A 20820-nucleotide genomic window follows, 5' to 3' on the forward strand; every position below is an offset into this window, starting at 1 on the left:
CAGACAGGCATGTGGCCAGTTGTTGCAGATATAATGACGTGCTGATTAGGACCTGTTGCTGATATCAGAAGCCAGACCTTTCACAGAGCTATAGTGGTCAAAGCCAGGTGAGACTGGCTCAGGCTGCTGCCACGCTATGGACAGGCATCCTTTATGGCAGTTCCTCTTGAAGAGGTCTCAGCTCTCTGTTGTCCAGAAACATCTAACCCTGTATCCAGCACTTACTAGTCAGTTGTTTCTATAACCGTGCCTTTTGCAGTGGAGAAACAGTCCTAGTACCAGGCATCTCAACATTGATTAAAGGGTTAAGGACACAAACAGACAAGAGGCAAAGAGAAGGGATTGTCTGAGGTCACACAGAGGAGCAGGACTGCAATCTAAGCTTCAGTCCCCACATTATTCACTGCCATGTATATAAATTGCAAATTCATTAGTCACTACCTTCAAACCAATGTCGTGTTACAGACTAATGTGAGCTTCAGGGCAGGGGACATCTCTCGTGACAATCTGCACGGTACCTCGGAAGCTGCATGGGCTGCAGCAGATAAACAGTAACAATTAGTCAACACAGTGTTTGAAGCTGAATCAATGCTTCATTCCACGCAAGCGATCTTTTGAACAACTCAGCTAATGCGCTGGCAGTCAATAAAGTAACTGATTATAGCAAGGGATTGCTTCTATATGAAAATGATGTAATGCTGGGATTAAGTCCAACTCCTTTTCAGGCTCCAAAGCAAACAGAGATGCCTTTCAGTGATTTTTCATCTGGCCTCACTTTTTTATGTTGGCCAGTGGGTGAATCAAGGTGCCCATTCGACACCACCAAGAGTCTGAAATCTGCTTCCTCCTTTTCTTTAGGAAAGAGAAAGAAGGAGGTACAAACTGCTTTCAAAACAGCTCCTCCTTGTAGATTTTAGGAATTCCATATGGTCAAAGTTCCTGTCTGCAAATTTCAGGCTGCTCTTTACTAGCCATAAATTTTGCCTGCAAGGGTTTGAATATTTATCTAGTCTGAGAATGCACCACATGGTGGGTTTTTAATCTGGTGGCTCCGTTGGAGGCTGCTGGTTACTGTAGGATGCTTCGCTAATCACTGGTTCTCTCATTCCCAGGGCATGTCCGTGCTGTAAAGACTGCTATGGCTGGCAGTCGGTACATAGCTGGCAGCATGGGCGTGCTAGTTTGCTGTTAAGTAACTCTGAAGTATTTATTCAGCTTATGTTATGAAGTCTACGTGGAGTGGCTGTACAGTATGATTGAAACAGAGCTAGTTAGTCTGAAACTCCTCTGGGTGACTGCCAGGTGGATGAACCAGAGCGCTCAGCCAGCCTCCACTGCCTAGCGTTCCTGCAGAGGACCTGGGAGAGGAGCGATGGATGGCCTGGTCGCCTGCGTCCCAGCAGACAGCCTGCACCACAGCACCCTGTGAAAGGATGGCATCGGGATGAAGTCAGGAAAGCTGGAAAGCTGCTGCTGTCCTGCCTTGTGCAGCAACACCTCAAAGCCCCGCTGATGGCCTGAAGCTTCCCGTCTTCCCCGACCAGCAAGGCTGGGTTTACACCAGTGCATCAGGGCTGAAGTTTCAAATCCTCTGTGCCTCCACTTTAAAACCACAGGACTGGCTTGGAGTTGTCAATACCAGCTCTGATGGGCCCCCTTTGCTGACAAACTGGGTAGAGCACTCCTTTACCTATGCTTCCCAGTAAGACAGGATCAAATCCAAATTTGCCAGGGGACAGCTATCAAAGCCCACAGACTTGCAAGCTGGAAGATTTTGCAACCTGGTGAGGACCGAGTCTGTCCTTGCTGCGCCCCTGATCCACCCTGCCTGGTCCAAAGGAGCGATTTGGAATCACATGGAGAGGCCACAGGAATTTATAGCCGAGCTCACCACTGCCAAAACGACTCTTAGGCTGGCTAGTCTTTAGCGCTGGCAAACCCTACACCAGAAACAGATGGCTGGCAGAGCATCTAGGTGTCTGTGTGTGAATGTGCAGGGCTGCCTGGGTGCGAGTATCCTCCATGGTGCTGTCCCTCAGCATCTCCTGCACTAGGAACATCTAAACCTGTTGGATATAGCCAGCTGGCCTCAGTCTGCGTGTCATGTCAAGGAGGTGACGTGCCATATCTCAGAGCACTGTGTCAAAAGACAGGTACTTTCCTCACACTAGCTGTCAGCCATCAGACATATCGTACGCTGGGCAGTCTTCCTGGCATGTGAGCATGTGTATGAACATGCCTGCTAAGTGACCGAGCGCACAGGCCATGCATCCATCACAAAAGCGGTCCTGTCTTTGGGCAGCAAAGGGTTGAAATGCTCTCGCTGTGGGTGTTGTTGCAAGCCAGAGAGTTGCCAAGAACTATGGCCTAGGTTGGATAAAGGAAATGATGAACAAATTATTAAACCCACATTATCAAATACCTACTTCAGAGGAACGGTGGTGTTTATGAGTAATCAAGAAGCCCTCTCATTCCGATACTGGTGAGAAGTCTCCAAGCTAATGGCAAGGACTGGATCCAAGCTCATCAAAACCAGCCCTGACTTCCCAGGTGGGGGATTCTGGCCACACAGCTTGCACGGGTAGAAACTTCCCATCATTTCAGCGCAACACATCTGATCCTTTTCTTTTGCAGCACTGTCTGACAGACACAGGTTTCATTTTGAAAAAGATTTCCTGTGGAATTGCTCCTTTTCCTAGCTATTTTTCTTGCAAGGAAAGCAAACTGTTCACACGGCTCAGGACTGTCTGCGTCAAAGGCACTGACAGCTGCAGCCAACACTGGCAGATATTTCCATGCTGCCGTCCCCATCAATTCAGCACTGACCTTCCCACTCGATTTCCAATCACCCCAACACAGTAATGGGTTTTATGAGATAATACTTGATGTTTTCTGACCTGGGAGAAGCCACCAGCCTCAAGGTAGCCTGAATCATGCAGCTTTGCATCCTAATTTTTGGACATGCATTTAAATGTCTCAGCAGAACAGTGGCAGAGAAGAACAGAGGGAGATTGGCCGGGATCAAATAGGGCTTAGAGTCTCCTTATTTTGTGAGGTGCAAATTTTGCAACCTTTCGCTTTTCTTTTTGACTAATTGGTCTCCCAAGGCACAGTTGTAGATTGTGACAGTTCAAGTTAACTGCAATATTGCCTCATTTCTTCCCAGTCCCTTGCACAGAAACCTCTAAATGTTGTAAAGCCAGCCTTCCTAATGCCCAGCTCTCATAAAAATCACTTTGCACATCCACAAAGGAGAAAGTGAGGTATGACAGACTAAAATCAGCATCCAAATCATGGGTAATGTCTATAGCCAGATGGGAGATGATTCAGAAATCTCAAAGCTGAACCCAGTGCTTGAAAGCTACATTTTTCTCCCTACTTTAAATCTGAAGTAGGGAAACAACCCCCACATTTTTTGCTGAATAGGGGAGGGGGAAACCCTGCCTAATTCTGCCATTTCAGCTGTGTAAACTAATGAATGTCATTTTAGTGTTTTACAGTGAGTTGTCATATTGGTTTTGCCTGTACTGTTGGGAGTGACATCACCAGGTAGTTACATCACTACTGTAAAGGAATAAACATAAATTACTCATTTAAGTCTAAAAGTGATTAAAAACATCAAAAGGGTCACACAGTTATTCAAAGGCGACAATCAGGCTCACAGTTTTGTTTACATGAAGGAAAAGAAGTATTCTAAGAGCAGTCTACCCTCACAGAAAGTCTGAGAAGCACTTCATAGCTACACAGGAAAGTGCCCAAACATTTGCCAGTCCTACAGGGGTCAGCAGGAGAGAAACAGGTATTTTAGCAGCTACAAGCCTGGGTGCATTTTCAGCCAGCTTCTCTTTCACATGAAATTATACCTGCACCCAAGTCAGGGATCCTTTATAGCACAGCAGAATCATAAAGAGCTTAATTTACTTTGAGGCTGGATCATATAACACCTACATGGGCTAATTGCTATTGGTGATGCTGACAGGACACAGAACTGCATGTCTAAGACAGACATCACCAAAAAGGGATGGGGCTTCTGTTGGCTGCAATAATGTGAAATGCTGCTAACTGTATCGGCTTCAGTTAAACTGCTCTGGATTCTCCCTAGCGTAAATGGAAGTGGCATCTTTCATGTAAATAATCTTAGCTTGTCAAGTCAAAAAGATTATTTATAGAATAAGCATTCTGCCAACCCTGACTTCCATGGGAAAATTGCCAGGCATTAGCAATCTGTATGTTATGCCCTTTTCTCCCAGAAATCAGCATCATACTCAGCAACAATATTTTAGCAACTCTTCCCCCTTAAGGAATAAAATATTCAACCTTTTTACTCACAAAACTTCATTGGTCTGCATTCAACGGAAAACCTTACAGGAAGCCAGATGTTACAGAACTATGATTCTCCACCAAAAAATTACACTGTTGTTTCATGTGCAGTTGAGTTTCTCGAAGCCTTCACAATGCTACAGTTACTTACGCTTTGGGCCAAATATATTCCTGAAGCAACTCCAATCTCCTTTGATGATTTATATCAGAGGCGTGCAAACTGACCACATAAGGTATTAATATAACTGACATTTTTCACAATGAGGTAAATATGGACAGAGGCTCAGAGAGGTGTTGAATCTCCTCCCTTGGATTGGGAACAGCCCTGGGCAAGCGGGTGTAACCCTCTAAATTGCAAGGCGTTAGGGGATGTCTTATGGCTACCACAGGCCACCATGTTCACCATGTTGTATACCTTTAACACAGTAAATTCGCAAAGCTCAGGCGCAGCTCTCACACTCCCTTCCCAGCTGCATGTCCCCGTGTGTCTGCTGGGTGCTTAGAGCTGAGCACAACACACGAGCATGTGTTGGTCACCAGCGCTCGGCTAGGTACCTCTAAAGATAGCTGGGGATAATTGGTAGCTCTGTAGCATCCTGCTGCCATAGACAGTATCATTCCTGTGAAGTGACAGAAGTCCTTTCTCTACAATGGCTTCTGTTTCCACCCATAAACACAATCATGTACAGAAACTTGCACGAACCTAGTTTTTACTAGAAATACATGGGAATCCTTCGTCCTTCTCACACAACAATCCAAACCTCCTTCTGCAAACTTTGCTTTGTAAGAGTGCCCACAAAGTTTAAATTTCTGTAGCTAAATACATATATTTATTTGTACATTCAGGCTTTTATTACAGAACATAAGATTTTAATGAACGAAAATATGCAGAAATATTCCTTACTATTCATTAGAATTAATAATGTAAAAGCAGTTATATTACCTAAGAGCAAGACAGTACTGGGAACTTCAATGGGTATTTCTGTCACTACTCCCGGAGAGTTTTCATACGTGAAATTGTATCAGCCAAACTGCACGAACTGCAGTTGCAAACAAAGCTGACAGACATGACTGAATTTTAGTTTCTAAGCCGTCATGAGTATCTGCCTTCAGTCCCACATGTAAAGGCAGCCAGAAACTTTGGAAGGATTTTTTTTTTCCCCTAGCTGTAAAAAAAAAGTTCTGAGGCACAGTACCTTGTCTCCTGGCTGTGGGCGCATCACAGACACACGGTCGTAACCTTTCCGCAGCAAGACCCAGAGAGCGTCCAATTTCCCCTGCAATCAAAAGAAACACAGTGTTATCATCTGTGCAAGGACAACTGCGCCGTGCAAAGTGAGGTACAGGGATAATGCAGCTTAGACCTACACATTTTTTACTTAACCATTTGCTGTGCTTGTACAAGATGCTGGAGAGCAATGTTTTCCCTCACAGAATCTTGCTCTGCACTCGCTGCAAGTGCAGAGGAAGAGGCTTTAATGTAAAACATAAGCAGGTATGTCTGACAGTCAACAGTACCCGTGTGTCTAGCCTTCACGTGTCCTTTTGAAAATCTCCAAAGGTAATGGGTTACTTAGATCTCTCTTGGGCTGAGAGACAGTTGAAGACATACTCAGCTCCTGACATCGTTGCTAGCAAAACACTGAATCAATGCAGAAAGCAATCAGATGAAGCTATACAATGCACTTCGTAACTATTCTGCCTCCTCCTCTGGATGGTTGAGTGGCTTGCCTCTAGCTCTAGGTGACCTATGTGACATATCAGAAATAATTTTGATTTATGTGTCAGAACAATCTGCTGGGGAGAACTGACCGAAAAACTGTCTCTCCGCGCAGCCGAGTCACAGCTGGGTGCTGTGTGACAACCTACTCCATCTTCCATGTCAGCTACACGCTACCAAGAAAGCATCAGGTTACAGGGTCTCATAGAACCTCCCCAGACCCACCCCACATGCCAGTTAATATTTGTATCTTATCCAGGCAGTAACACACATCTTTCAAAGTTCTCCATTCCTATGATCTCAACGTCACCTGCCCTCCTCAACACATTGCACTGGTTTTGACAAGCTGTTCACCTCATTGTGTGGCCTCATACCCAACAGCCCGTACCCAAATGCACGTGTGCACAGAACAGACCCAGACAAGTTTTTCTCAAAACCCAACACGTTGAAATCTCTTGTTGACAGAAAGTTTGGTTGAGATGTGGGGTCTGACCCTCCCTGCCATTCCTGCAATGCTTCTCTGCAATGCAGACAAAGCGTTCGTTCCTGATTGAAATTCAGCAGCAAGACAAAATGCCAACCCTGCAGTTATTTTCCAAATGAGCTGAACAAGGCCAGAAGGAGCAGCACAGGGCTCTGCAATATAGAAATATCCACTGAATCATCTATTCCGAAACATACAGAATCCTGCTGAAGGGTTCCCTGCTATATTCTTGTCCTAATAGGCCAGGGTTTCACTTTCAAAATTAATTCAGCTTCTGGGAGACCTGCAGAATGGCCTACATGAGTGCAGCACACTGGCTGGCTCCGTGGAAGACTACAGACACACCACAAGATGAAGATTAATTTCTCAAACTCTCTTTCACATTCAAACTTCATTTGACCCTTGGTCTGTAAAGTGCTTAACACGCAGAGATCCGTAAAAATTTCTTGAGAGGGTTAACAACAGACAGTATTTCTTCAGCTTTCCATCAGTACTGTTCTGGATGCTACAAATGCATAATATGTGTTTGATACAAGTGGTATAGGAGCAAAACCCCTCCCAGGAATACTCAGTAAACTTTATTGTACCTGCAGAGATGGAGACAACCTACTTTGAGAAGGTACAAAGCTGTCCCTTGGTACAAAACTATTTCCTGCAGCTGAAAGGATCAAACCCAAAGACCTAGCTACCCCTGACTGGACTCAGAAATTCATGAACGATCTCTACCCACTTCCTGGGGAAAAAAAAAACAAACTACTAGAAAAATTTTGTGCTAGCAGAATTGTCTCATATAACTACCATAGGACAAAACTAAGCAAATGGAAATGTAAGCAGAATATTGCAGCGGTGGTGGGAAAAGAACAAGTAGCTTCATTAGCAGTAAGGAGGCTTGCTTTCCTGAGAGCCTGGGTCTCAAGGCTGATCGTGAACTTCAGTGTTTGTGACAGCGAGACCTTCCTGGCAGCCACAGCATTTATAAGGTCCTTCCGTGACACTGGTTCTCTGGTATCTAATTAAAGACTCAATGCACTCTGTGGACACTCTTCCTTTCATGGGCACATAGTCTTTCTCTGGTATCTAATTAAAGACTCCATGCACTCCGTGGACACTCTTCCTTTCATGGGCACATAGTCTTTCACTTCCCTCTTCAAGAAACCACTAGGGCCATAATCCTCTTTGAGACCTATATTCCTCAAGCAGCGTGTCCAGCCAAGGGTTCAAAGCTTATTTGGGAGTTGGAGGGAGGCATGGGTGGAGACAGACACACAGAATGACTGCATAGATCTTGTTTCCATAGGATACTGGGGAAAAGACTTCCTAAAGTGAGAGCCAGGAAAGTCTGTTATTCTCAAAGGAAGACGCAAGCAACTCCTGTGTTTGACTCTTCTGCATTTGGACAGCACCACCTCTTAGACTTGAGGGAAGCCACTCCTGTCTATCCTAATCCATCTTTCCCCCCACCTCAGAGCTAATTGAAGCTCATGATCTCCTGTCCTCTCTGACAAATTAACTACCCTTTTCTTCCATTTCTCCTTTAGGAAACCAGAGGGAAAATTACAACTTTCCATGGAACAAAGAAGTCCTTTTTGCTCTACAGTCCTAATTTCCAAAAGCCTACCATGATTTACTGGGAAAAGCCAAGAGCTCCATCTTTGGGAGTCTGAATGGAGCTTCAAGGTCTGCCTGAGACATCTGGGTGCAAGGGAGGGAGAGTGGATCATGGAAAGGATGATGTTGCTTGAAGAAATGAAAATGAAAACGCGTTCACTTGGAAATATAAACACTTCTGTGCTCTCCAGTGGATGAGCTGTGTCTCTGTGTTTGGGAACTCCTTTGCAATTAAAGTACAAGGTTGCTTGGAGGAAAAAAGATCTGGAGGCAAATAAAGCTTTGAGTCCTACTAGATATGAAGTCCAGATAAAAGAAACAAATCAGAGCAGATGACAAACAAAGGAGGGCATAGTTTCAGCTATTGCTTTAACTCTTCCTAAATTCATGGTTAATTCAGCACTGTATCAGCCCTGGTCTAGTGAACCACCTGACACCTAGAGTGCTCCTGAGACCTGGTATCTGGTGGTCTCAGAGGCAGTTTTGTAAGCTGCCTGTAAATCCAAGCTGCCCTTGGGCCTCTTCTAGCAAGGAAGCTGTGCCATGTCAGCTTTGTAAACAGAGACAGGAGAAACAAAGGCTAGAAAACGTGCCAGGGACACATGGATTAGTAAATGCCTAAGTAGCCTCCACATCGACACACCTGAGGTTTCTTTTTGAGAGCACCAGCTGTTGCTTCAACCTCAGCCTGGAGGCAGGTCCTGCATGTGAGTTTCTGTGAATGAAGAGTGAGTTTAGCCCTGTCTTGCAGTGCTTTCTACATTATTTTTTACAGACTGATAGTGTCCCTTTTGAAGTCAAACAAGTACTGCAAACACTCTGAGGAGCAAGAAAGGAGACATAGCTAGGTAGACAGTTGGATAAAAGCAGAGGTAGAACTAAGAGGTAGGAGAGAAGCTGCTAACCAAACCAAAGCATACAGAGCTGCGCGTCTGGCTGTACCAGGCAGAAGTGCTTTATAATCCTCCATTTGCATCTACATTTTGTGCTGCCCCTCCCTCTGTCAGATGAACTGAGGATTTGGCAAGTTTATTTAGAAGTTTTCAGACTTGTCATTCTCTTTGTATTATTTGCAGCGGCCTTTCACACTGTTGAATGGCATTTTAAAAGCAGGATAATCCAGTTGGCATCGTGCTAAGAAGTAACAGCAGCAAATAAGAACAACAATAACAACAGCAGCAATCTGTTAAGCATCAGTAGCCACATTTGCTAGCAAATAAATCCCTGAAGCACTTCAAAAAGCAATCTATCTACTCTCAGCTGTCTACCTACCTTACAGATGTTACTCTGGGAAGAGTAACAGAGGGAAGAAAAACTCCACCAGGTAAACTGGCAAAAGACAGAACACTAAGTAAAGGCTGGGACTTGTGCTGCATGAAGAAAAAGAGGCCTGTTGGCCAGCGAGATTACTGGCCCTAAAATGTGAATTGCCTGGGTCTGTCAGATTCAAGCTACCTTGGTTTGCTGTTAATGAGATTTAATTCCTTGCCCTTCTGCCTTACCAATGATTTTTTTTAAAGTAGCTAGTTACATGCATATTTATCTACCTTCCAAAGAGGTGTTTCAACCAGTCCAGTGGTGGAAATTTAACATCTGCTTCAACCAAAGGAGCCAAGTGCACTTGGAGCATGGGGATGAGGGAAAATTTAAGCTGAGTATCAGGAGACATTTCCTATGGGTGAGGTCTTGTAGTCTGAAATATCCCCCCTGAGAAGTGGTGGAAGCCTCTATGTTATTTTAAAAACCAGACTGGAAAAAGCAGTGAAGGATAGATTCAAGTTAGCAGTCCTGCTTTGGCTGCGAGTACAGACCCAATGACCTAATAGGCTATCCCTCCTCGCCTCCCTCTGCCTGTTACCAGTCTGTGATAGCTTCCCTGCATAACAATGCAAATTCATCCTCCTCTGCTCACATTTTCAGGACAAGAGCTTCTGCCAAGAGTGCTGATGATTTTTGCCAATTTTGCTAATTCCTTACTGAACAGGGAGAGCAATAGCAGGACCCCTGCTTCAGGGGAATGTTCCCTCCAGTTCTGATGAGTGCTCACGATTGTACGTGGGGAAAGTGTTGGATACAGTTATCCCATCTGCATACACTGTGTTTCTGGGTGCAGCCCAATAAGGGGTGTGATGACAATTAATAATTAGATAAATTCATGTCCACAGACAGTCTCAGGCCACTAAATACTATCCAGATGCGGAACACCTCAAAGTTATGGGACTATTTGGATACGGGGTCTTGGATTGGAACTGTCCTTATACAGTGTACAATTTCAATGGTAGATAAGAGATGGACGACAGGTTGACCATGAGCCAGCAGCATGCCCTGGCTGCCAAGAAGGCCAATGGCATTCTGGGGTGCATTAGGAGGAGTGTGGGCAGCACTGCCCTAGTGAGGCCTCATCTGGAGTACTCTGTCCAGTTCTGGGCTCCCCACTTCAAGAAAGATGAGGAGCTACTGGAGAGAGTCCAGCGCAGGGCTGCGAGGATGAGGAGGGGACTGGAGCATCTCTGCTACGAGGAGAGGCTGAGGGAGCTGGGCTTGTTCAGCCTGGAGAAGAGAAGCCTGAGAGGGGACCTAATATATACTTACAAATATCTGAAGGGTGGGTGTCAGGAGGATGGGGCCAAGCTCTTTTCAGTGGTGCCCAGCGACAGGACAAGGGGCAATGGGCACAAACTGAAGCAGAGGAAGTTCCAGCTGAACATGAGGAAGAACTTCTTCCCTCTGAGGGTGACGGAGCCCTGGCCCAGGCTGCCCAGGGAGGTTTTGGAGTCTCCTTCTCTGGAGATATTCAAGACCCGCCTGGACAAGGTCCTCTACAGCCTACTGTAGGTGACCCTGCTTCGGCAGGAGGGTTGGACTAGATGACCCACAGAAGTCCCTTCCAACCCCTACCATTCTGTGATTCTGTGATTTCTAAAGCAACTAAGAATATATAGCACCCATGAGAAAATCCTAATATTTGTAGGCCCCCTTATAACTGAATTCTTGCTGTTGCAAAAGTTGTTCCTAGTCAGAACTGAACTTGAACCCATTACATATACTGAATGTTTTCTCCAAGCCTCTCTAACTTTGGAGAATTCACATCTGCAACAGATCTGCAGACCTGACTCCTCGGTTCAGAACTGATTTCCTACAGTGGCAAATAAACTCTGAAAATTAACTGACAGTCTCCCGAGGCTGTAACCCAACAGCGTGAACTGAAGGAAGAGGGGAGAAACTCAGCAGCATTGTCTGTGGGAAAGGACTCAGCTCTCAACTAATGATCTCAGGTAGTTGTACCCACATGGATTCTAGCTGCCTCAGGATCTATCCAGGGCTCTTTGTGCTAAAAATCAGTGTTTCTATCGACTCCTCAGTGGTTAGAGCATAGCTTTGTGCGCTGTGAACCCTTCTGACTGCAGCATGCAAAAAGCAACTGAGCCGCGTCTCTCAGCTGGATGAGGTCATTTCCATGAGCACACAGCCGGAGTGAAACATCCCCAGGACGGGATAAGTGTGTTTTACAAATGCTTTGCACTGATGCAAGATGACAATGCAGTGAATTTAAGAACAAAGGACCAGCTATATGGGATGGTGCTTACTGCATTCCGCACTCTGAACTGGAAACAGTTGAGACTCTAACCTGTCCCACTGTGGGAATGAATAACCTTTGTGGACACATGTTGAAGTCATTATAACACAATTGCAAATGACTTGTTGGTAGGCTATGTTTATTAGATGATAATCTTTACAGGGGAAACCAGAGAGGGCATTGGACCAAATTTTCAGAGGCTCACATTTCCGTATCCTCCGGAAACCACTCTTTCTCCCTTGCGCATCCTTGCCATTCCCATCACTGGATTTGAACCAGCTGCAAGATCAACGACTGAGGAAAGCCAAAACACGTGACTTGCCCAAATTCCTACAGGCACTGCTTGGAGCTGATCAGTAACAAGCTACAATGCAGGGAAACCCGGGTGTACTGCATTGCAATAACTTGGCTAATAGAATATGTCTGACTACATTGACTGCTACTGGGGAGGAAGAAAACAGGAGAATAAAACCTCTAATTTCCAGCAGTGAGGCACCTTCCCATTCCCCAGCAGGAAGTTTAAGGAGAGCTCTATGCACGAAAAGGTTTACTATGTATGTTACACACACCTGCTTTGCAGACTCCTTGCAGGCAAATTTCAAAATGAGAGCCAAGCTCCAGCAGTGCAAGGTTTGCACTTAGATATGAACTGGGACTTTTCAGTCTTTTTTGAGACTGATAACTACAGTGCTGTTACAAGTAGACCCAGACTGAATAGAGACAGGAAGGATATTAGCATTTCCCAAAAGAGTTAAACCTGAGAAATAGGAGTGTTGGATTATTTTATTTTCTTTTCACCCGAGTAGTTCTATAGCAGTTAAGCTGTCCTCCTTTCCTGAGGACAGCTTAATTTGTTCTGAATGCAAAAGATCAGCTTTCTGACATTGGAGTGCCCTCATAACATGTCCTGGATGATGCGACTAAATCTGTTTTGTGTGGTTTGTTTCTCTTAATCCATGAGAAGCATTCACATGTGCAATGAAGAGTTTTGCTTCAGTGAAGTATTCGGTTGCTTGCTCGTTTCCGTTTTGTACACTGCCAACCATTTGTATTAGTGAAAACAAACTGAAGAGCAGCTGCCTGCCCTTGGGACAGATGGCAGAGAAGGAGAGTCTTCCCAGTTCGTGTGGGCGACTGTTGCGCAGCTTTGCATTGCATGTGACCTGATATCAGTGTGAATTTGACCTTCCACATCTGAGGCACTTTAATTCAGCCAAACACTTCTCGCAGGGCACCCCCTCCTTGTGAGGCGAGCATGCTGCCCTGCAGCAAACCTGGCCCTGCGACCCATGCCTGCTGGCAGACATCCGTCTGCTGCACTGCAATCCTTGGTCTGCTGAGGACAACTCTCCCCGTGACGTTTAGCCGCAATTTTGTTCCTATTTTCTCCCCTCTTTCTAAGGAAAGAGGATGCTATTTATTCCCTACATCTCCAGGAATACACAGTGTGGACTAAAGGGCCTGCCCTTGCAAGTGCAGTCGAGACTGTAAGCACTTTCCAGAAGCTAGCTACACCGCCAGAAGAGATCAGGGTCCCACTCTGGTCTAAGAAAGCAATGCAACCCCAAAACCCAGTCAACCGGGTGGAAAATTCCCATTGCCCCATGTGGGTCTTTTCTACAGCACCTCCCTAGGCACATGTTCAGCAGGACTCCCTCGTACATAGATACTCCAGCAGCATCTTGAGATCACAGGTGTGTGCACAGTTCTAGGTCTTAGCCTTGGATGTGACAATACTCAATACAGATCTCTCCTGGAAACCTCCTATGCAGCACAACGCTTCAGTGGACTTACCTTGATTGGAGAGTACCACTTCCGAGGGGAGGAAGGCCTGCGCATGTTGCTTGCAAGGTTCCTGGGTTCAGGGAACTCATATTCCTGTTCTGGCATCTTGACTCTGGCATTCTTGGCTTTCTCTAACTTAGCACCTTCTTCCGTGGAGCCCTTTTCTCCCCAGCGCACCTGAAAAAGATGGCATCCAGACATATTACAATAGTAGTTGCTGCACAGAGTTACATCCCTGCTGTAATAATTAGGTCCTGATTGATATTTTCCCAGCGTCCAAATCCAAGGTGAAGAGCAAGCCACAGGCTGTGAAGCTGGTTTCTAGACTAGAGCCCAAACTTTAAACTTCTTCTTTGTGCTTTATGAGAAATCTGAGGGGGGGGGGGGGGGGGGGGGGGGAAGGTTTTCAGAAAGACTAAACACATTGCCTCGTAATTTGTATGGCAACATTGCCCCTGTATCCCAGGCATGGACCAGGATCTTACTGTACTAGAAGATGGTCCCAAACTTCAGGAATCTGTGTTTGCCTCTCAAATATTCCTATATAAAAATGATCTAGGCTCAGATGTACCAAAAAAGCTTAAAGACGTTTGTGCCTACCTCTGAGTTTCTTTCTGGGTAAATTGCAGGGGGATATCACAGCTCAGTTCACAAATAAGAACTTCCGATACATGAACTGGTATCTAATTACCTCCATTCGTTTGATGCCACCAACTCCTCGCCCACCATAATAAGAGGCATCTACTGTTGGCCATTTCTTCTTTGGAAGGCCATCATCATCTTCCTCCTACAAAACAGCAGGGAAGGAGTTGCACTGTTAGGGAGCATGCTAGAGATGGAAAGGAATAAACAGTCACAGGCTACGTGCTCCCTTGAGCCTGCTAGAGCCAGTGCAACCAAGGTTCTGGTCTCTCACTGCTTGTTTTCCAGAGGATGTACACTCATGAAAAGAAAATGTTTCATGATATAAACACCACCACTTAAAAGGTACAGTCCAGCTCCAGCAAGAACGTGATTTTTTTTCTTTTTTCTTTTTTTTCTTTTTTTTTTTTTAGAAGACTGTCTTTCATCATCTTTAAATTCAAGGAAGTAAATTGTTTCCAAGTTGCAGAATCTGTCTTTTGGCTGCAAGGCTGGTTGATATGCTAGCCATGAGTGATGGTAGCAGGGACTTAACCTCTTTGCCACCCCTTCACTTATGCCTGTGACTAGGGAGAGAAGAGCTGTTGCTCTGAGGAGTATTCCCTGACTCATGGCTTCCCATGGTGGAAGAACCCTCCAGGACCCAGAGAAATCATCGTGTTGTAGTTCAGATTGTCAAATACGCTCCTGAGTGAAGGCAAATTAGGAGTACACTTGGAAACAACCCCTGCGTGAATGCCCAATGCAGAGATGAGTATTTTTGAGATGAGCTGGCCAAATGTAACAGGATGGAAAAGTCTAATGGAAAAGTTACAAGAATGGAATTAACTCTTATAATAAGCTTCTCCCTCTGCTAGGGAGGCTGCCCATGGAGTCCATGTGGCTTCAGCGATTTTTGTGGGCTTATGCCAGCAGAAAGTCAGGCCCTGTGTGAAAAATGAGAATTAAATTCTGTACAAATTTGGACGTGTTCTCCCCTTACATACTGCAGGCAGAAATCTATGGGACACCACCATACATGAAGCTAAACGCATTCAGGACTGTGGCCTTCACGATGACATTCAGATACAGCTAAATTAACAAATCAAGAAAAATCTCCTTAAGTTTATTTAAGAGTCTAGCTAAAGTTCTAGCAAGTGTATTCAACATTCTTTGTTGCATTATATAACAACTCTACATACGCCCTGACCTATATAGTGCCTTTCTCTTTAATTTCTACAGTTCAGGCTGTGAACTGGCAAAGGAGAAAAGCAGAGTTTGTCAAAAACGTGAAGTATTTCCTGTGAAAAATGTGGAGAGAAATGAAAAATGGTCTCTCTCTTTTTTCTTTCTTTAATTTTTCACAGGGATTTGGCAAAAGTCCAAAACTTAGGAGCTTTCCAAAACGGGAAAAGCCAAAAAATACTTTGAAACTGAACTCCCCAGTAGAAAAACTGGGGGGCAAAATCCAAGACAAACTATGCTTTTTGTGTCAAACAAAAGCATTTCTGTTTTTCAAAACACACATAAATTCAGCTGCAAAATTTGTCCTGATCTAAAGGAAGAGTGAACAACTGAGTCAAATACAAGATTCCTCTCCTTCATAGCTGACCTCTTTCTCTCGCTCTGGTTAGAGCTGCTGAGGCTCTTTGCTGCAACTTAAGAACTTAATATCTCTGCATGAAGTTTTCCATGAGGACTTTTTAAAAAAATGGGAATCAAAGCCATCTAAATATTTTCCTTCAGCAATTCTCTTTCTCTCTTCAGTTTAGCACAGACTGGACTTCTCACAACAGGAAATACCAAGGTTTAGGAAATCTTCCCCACAAGCCCTTAAAAGCCCTGCAAGTCACTTCGATCTAAGATAGGAGTGTTTCTGCCAGAACAACAGAAACAGCACACGCACCAAAAGACAACAGCGGACACTTGAAAAACAAAGGAGTCACAAGCCTTCTTCAGGATGAGTCTGTTTACATGTTTTGAAGGGCATGGGAGGTTTTGCAATACAAGCAAAAAAAAAAAACAAAACACTCCACCCGACAGTGAAGTCCTACACACTTGGCAAACGTGCTCACAACACACATGAGCGGCTAAAGGAAAGCGACTCGAAAACTTGGGGGTCAGAGTAGGGAGGAAGCAGGAAAAAGAGAAGGAAGAGGCATACAATCCCCATGCCCAGCATCCTAGCTCACTGCCCCGTTCACAAGATCTGAGCCAACAAAACAGGGCTGAATTCTCACATCCTGGCTCAGTTTTGCCCATATTTTTTTTAGATTTCGCTGCAATGGGGTTTTTGCCTGAGGAAGAGCTGCAGAAGGAACTTCAGCTCTGACCCAGCAGCAGGATAAAAAACAGCCCCAGAAAATTTAAGTGCATTTAAGGATGCTGGGAATTGACTGTACAGAACTTGACATTTTTCCACCCCCAAAATCTGCTTTAGATGGAGCTAGAGTTTCTTTTAAAAAATAAGAAGCAGCAGAACAGAGCTACATTTCACAGTCAGAGATCCAGATTCATAACTGCTGGATTTCAGAAAACAAAGATCTGTGTTTATCTCGGAGTCCATGCCGGGCTCTGTATGCTTTGACCCTGACCTGAGGGAACCTCATCTGTGGGTAACACAAGGATAATTCAGGCTCCACTACGGACATCTGAACCACTTTGGGTAAGAATTCAAACTAAATTTGGCTAGATATTGAAAAAGTTTGGACAACTTCACCCTCTCCCCACCCTTATAATTATTTTCACAGTTGTCTCTGCAATGCCTGACTCTTGTTAGAATTTAGCATTTATAGAGAGCTTTGCCTGCACAAAGTGCTATAAGCCATGGGACAATCATTCCTCTGAGCAAGAGATGTTACCATCTAACTCTACAGCTGAGGAAACATGGAGCTGAATACACTGTCCTCAAGGCTTCTGGCCCCTTACTGCCTCCTTTTTCTCCCAATGCTGGACTCATTTCCAGATCGCATGGCCAGCTCCCAGACGGAGAGGCACTGTTACATTCGAGGACACCTTGCTGGGTTCTCCAGAAACATCTCCTCCCTGCTTGGTACATTATACTCTGCCAGGCGTCTAAATTGCAACTGCATAAACTCATTGCTTTGGTTTTTCTCATATCTTCACCTGTCACTGGCCCAAGACTGCAAATTATCATCAGAAAGCACTCACAGGTCACAAGCGCATCTAAGGCAAAAAGTTCTACAGGTGCTGTATTAAGAAGCAGCTGAAGATAGACCTCAACTCTCCTGAGGTACCAAAAATCCACATATAAACTTCTCCTTGAGACAAATGCTCTGAAAACCAGCCTTTGTTGGTCTCACTGATCACAGAAACTCCTCGTTTGTCTACGGTACAAATTCTTACAGATCCTGCCTGAAGTTGTACCCTCCAAGCGCAAAGCACTGCATGCGCACAGTTAAGAGAGAACCCCTGTTTTGATGAAGACCAAGAAGAAAGGATGTCGAGTTATTCCCACTCTATAGCTCAGACACTGAGCTACAGAAAAATGAAATAAGGTCTTATAAGGTCAAGGTAATCAACACTGTTGCTCCCATTGCAACTGCAATGTGATTAAACCCAACTTTCACAGCCTCTGCACTAATAGACTTTGCTGTGCTGGGCCATTTCACGTGAAATTTGACTATGAAACTCCACACCTTCACGGTGTAATACCTACACCTCATCTGTTGCCAATAACATCCCAAATCTTTTTCTCTTAAATGGTTGTCTCTTGAAAGGTTCCTTTCTTCCTCCTCCCGTATTTCCGCAACTCGCTGTAAAAGGGAAGCAAAAGGGAAGGGAAAAGAGCTGGCATACCGCTGTGACCTGGCTTTGTTTCAGGAATAACAGAATACATTTTCTGCCTTGGCGTCTACAAAACAATCCTATCAGATCCTTTCCCTGGAGCTTATTTTGCTACCTCCCCAGCAAGGCTTTTCAGGAAGAGAGAGGAAAACCATTTGGAAAAGATTAATAAGCACCAACAAGTGAGGGAGCAAGCAGCTCCCCAAGCAGGTGAATCTCTTTTAGCCATTCTCTGGCCTCGAGAATATTCAGTTATGGGAGAAAAATTAGTTCACAAAGATCAAAGTGGTTCAAGGTGGTTTCATCTGTTGGCTTAACAATAGCTGCCATGCAGCAAGTTCAGTTCCTCCTTGTCATGCTGGCCTCCCATAACAATGACCTTCAGCATCTCGTGACTGTGCTGCTGAATGGTCCTTTCTCTCCAAGACTTTCTTGTGTGTGGTTGCTTTGGTGTATGTGGGTAAGATGACAACAGACATAAGAATTATCCAATTACAGGCTGGTTGGTGGCTTGGCTCTGGTGCCATGCTAGGGGTGACTGTAGAGCTTGGGCAACAGAGCAGCATGGAAAAAGTGGGTCTGAGTGATGTAGAAAGGGCACACTCTGGTCATCTGGTAGATCTCCTGCCTAATTTTGCCAGACTTCAAGGAACTTTGTATCCCTGAATCCCTTCTGTGGGAGAAAGCGCTGCCATGGCAGAAAATGAAGATCCAGCAGTGTATTTTAGCATTGCCTGGTCTCTGTTTACATGGCAACGAAGCAATGGGAAGAGAGGTGCCTCTTAGGGACACTCTGGAGGGCTCCAGCTGATGCACCTTCTGACTGCAGTCAGAGTCTGTCCTCGTGCAGGACTGATTAGCAGCAGACCTCTGGCACGGGTCAGGTAGGGAATAGGAAATTGTTGGAAGCTGCAGAGCCCTGCAGTTTGGGGGTTTTTTCATGTAGAAGATGGGTTGCTGTAGTGAGAACCAGCTTCAAGCCTCATGGTAAGCTTCTGGTCCGAATTGAGTAAGAGTTGTTCAATAAGCCCAGCCTGAAAGTGATGGGACACACGAATAAAAGCAGCTGTATCTGCCTCCAGCAGGGCTAGAGGAAGCCTTCCTATCCACTGGAGGCAGAAGAATGTGGTTTTGATGCACCATCAACGACTAATCACCGGCCAGAAAGGTGCTCACTGGCTCCTCCAGGCATTCACCTCTTCCGATTGGCATTAACTCAGTCTTTCCTGGCTGTAAGTAAAACCATCTGTCCTTCATCTGGACTTAACCTCCTTCAGTATCCTGCGTCATCTGAGGAGCACAGCGGTAAGTTGATGACATTTGCAATTCCTGAATGAATTAATTGGCATTTTCTAGCCAATAATGATTTCCTTCACCAACAGTGAGCATGTCTCCAATAGGTCTCAAAAGGCCTTTAGAGTTCAGTTCAATAAAACCTTTGGCAGGTTCTACAGCAATGCTACTTTTCCTTCATTGTTACAGTATAATGCATTCTCCTTGCAGCGCAAAGACATATGGGCCTCAGCTCCCAAATCTGCTGATGCAAGAATTCCTCTTGTCTTTTTTTTGCCAAGATTTTTGGGAGAAGAAAAAAAACACCTTACTGTAACTGTAATGCTGCTGCTTATGGGATTAGCACTCTTTCCCACTGGAGATGAGCAGTTGCTAGGTTTTCTGCAAGAGAGTAAGCTATCTGCAACACGTAAGAAAAACTGGATCGCAGAAAAGCAACTCCACCTTCTTTGAGCAAAGTAGAAAATCTAGAGTATCCAACCTTCTGTGAAAGCACCACACTACTGCCAATCCCATTCTGTGGACCAGGCTCTATAAGAGTACATGGGACCCACGAAACGCATCTTATCAGAGCTTCTGCTATTTTTCCACTAGCGGGAAGCTCTTCTGTCTCAGGAACAATCCATAGTACAAGTCTCGGCTTCAAGCCTTACTAATTTTTGAGCACTTCTCTAGTGCTATACAGTTTCTAAAATAGTATAAACTATATTTTCCTTTTTAAGACACCTTTGGCTGCTAATTGTATAAGATGGCTACAGGATAATTTGGTATTGAGCTTAGGGGAAGAGCTCTGGTGGAAAATACATCTGAAATTATACCATCAGAGTAGTCCCTACAATGTTGGCACGTTGTAAGCAAAGCCCCCTGCCCCAGGGTCCCAAAACAGTAAGAATAATAGGCAAAAGATTGTACAGATCTGCTTTGGTAGTAACAGGGAAGCAGGTAAACTACAGGTACAAGATTAATGCAATTTTTCAGGCACTGTGCTGTGCCCTACTCTGGGTACAACCAAAGCCAGAACAAATCTGCCGTTAAAGCCATCATTTCTGGGGAGCAAGCCCGAGAGCAAGCAGAACAACATTCTGCTTCAATACAAAGAGGATTTGCCCCACGCTCTCTAGAGTACAAGACCAGGTTAGTTTAAAATAAAAAGCCAGTGGCAAATACATAGTTCAAGGAAAGCTGTGAAACAGACAGATTAATTGAGGACTGTGTCATCCAAAGAGCTGCACACACTCTTCCTCTCTGTCAGAATCAGGGCCAACAAAAAAACGCAACATGTCCACAAATATCTTTACACCAGCTTAACTAAACTTAACCCGAGGCAAATATAACTGGTCTGCTGCAACTAACTGCTTTTGCTGCAGTTTGTTGGTTTGATAAAAGCCTTCCTTATACATGAAGCACGCCTTCCCTCTTAGCAGACATGCAATTTCCCCTTCCAGTCCTTGGCCAGTGAGCCAGCATTCCAGAATGATGTATTTTAATTAATTTCAGCAATTGAATCCCTTGGCTTGGAGGCATGTGTGGTGCAGGACAAAGCACATGCAATTTTAGGTTAATATTTTCCTTTTCATTCAGAGGACAGACGCTAACAAAGCTAGT

At 44.8% G+C, this 20820-nt stretch overlaps 1 protein-coding gene across 1 annotated transcript in view; it reads right to left on the bottom strand.

Annotated features, from left to right (window-relative positions):
- The window catches only part of ANTXR1 (ANTXR cell adhesion molecule 1), a 109891-nt gene that overhangs the window by 19737 nt on the left and 69334 nt on the right, over positions 1–20820 (bottom strand). The window contains exons 15-17 of the mRNA XM_009936576.2: positions 14186–14281; positions 13504–13671; positions 5517–5597 (exon numbers count right to left, since the gene is read on the bottom strand). Of these exons, the coding sequence (XP_009934878.2) occupies positions 5517–5597; positions 13504–13671; positions 14186–14281 (345 nt within the window). The remainder of the gene's footprint in view (positions 1–5516; positions 5598–13503; positions 13672–14185; positions 14282–20820) is intronic.

Source organism: Opisthocomus hoazin, chromosome 28 (assembly GCF_030867145.1).
Source record: "Opisthocomus hoazin isolate bOpiHoa1 chromosome 28, bOpiHoa1.hap1, whole genome shotgun sequence".
In the NCBI taxonomy this organism is placed as follows: domain Eukaryota; kingdom Metazoa; phylum Chordata; class Aves; order Opisthocomiformes; family Opisthocomidae; genus Opisthocomus; species Opisthocomus hoazin.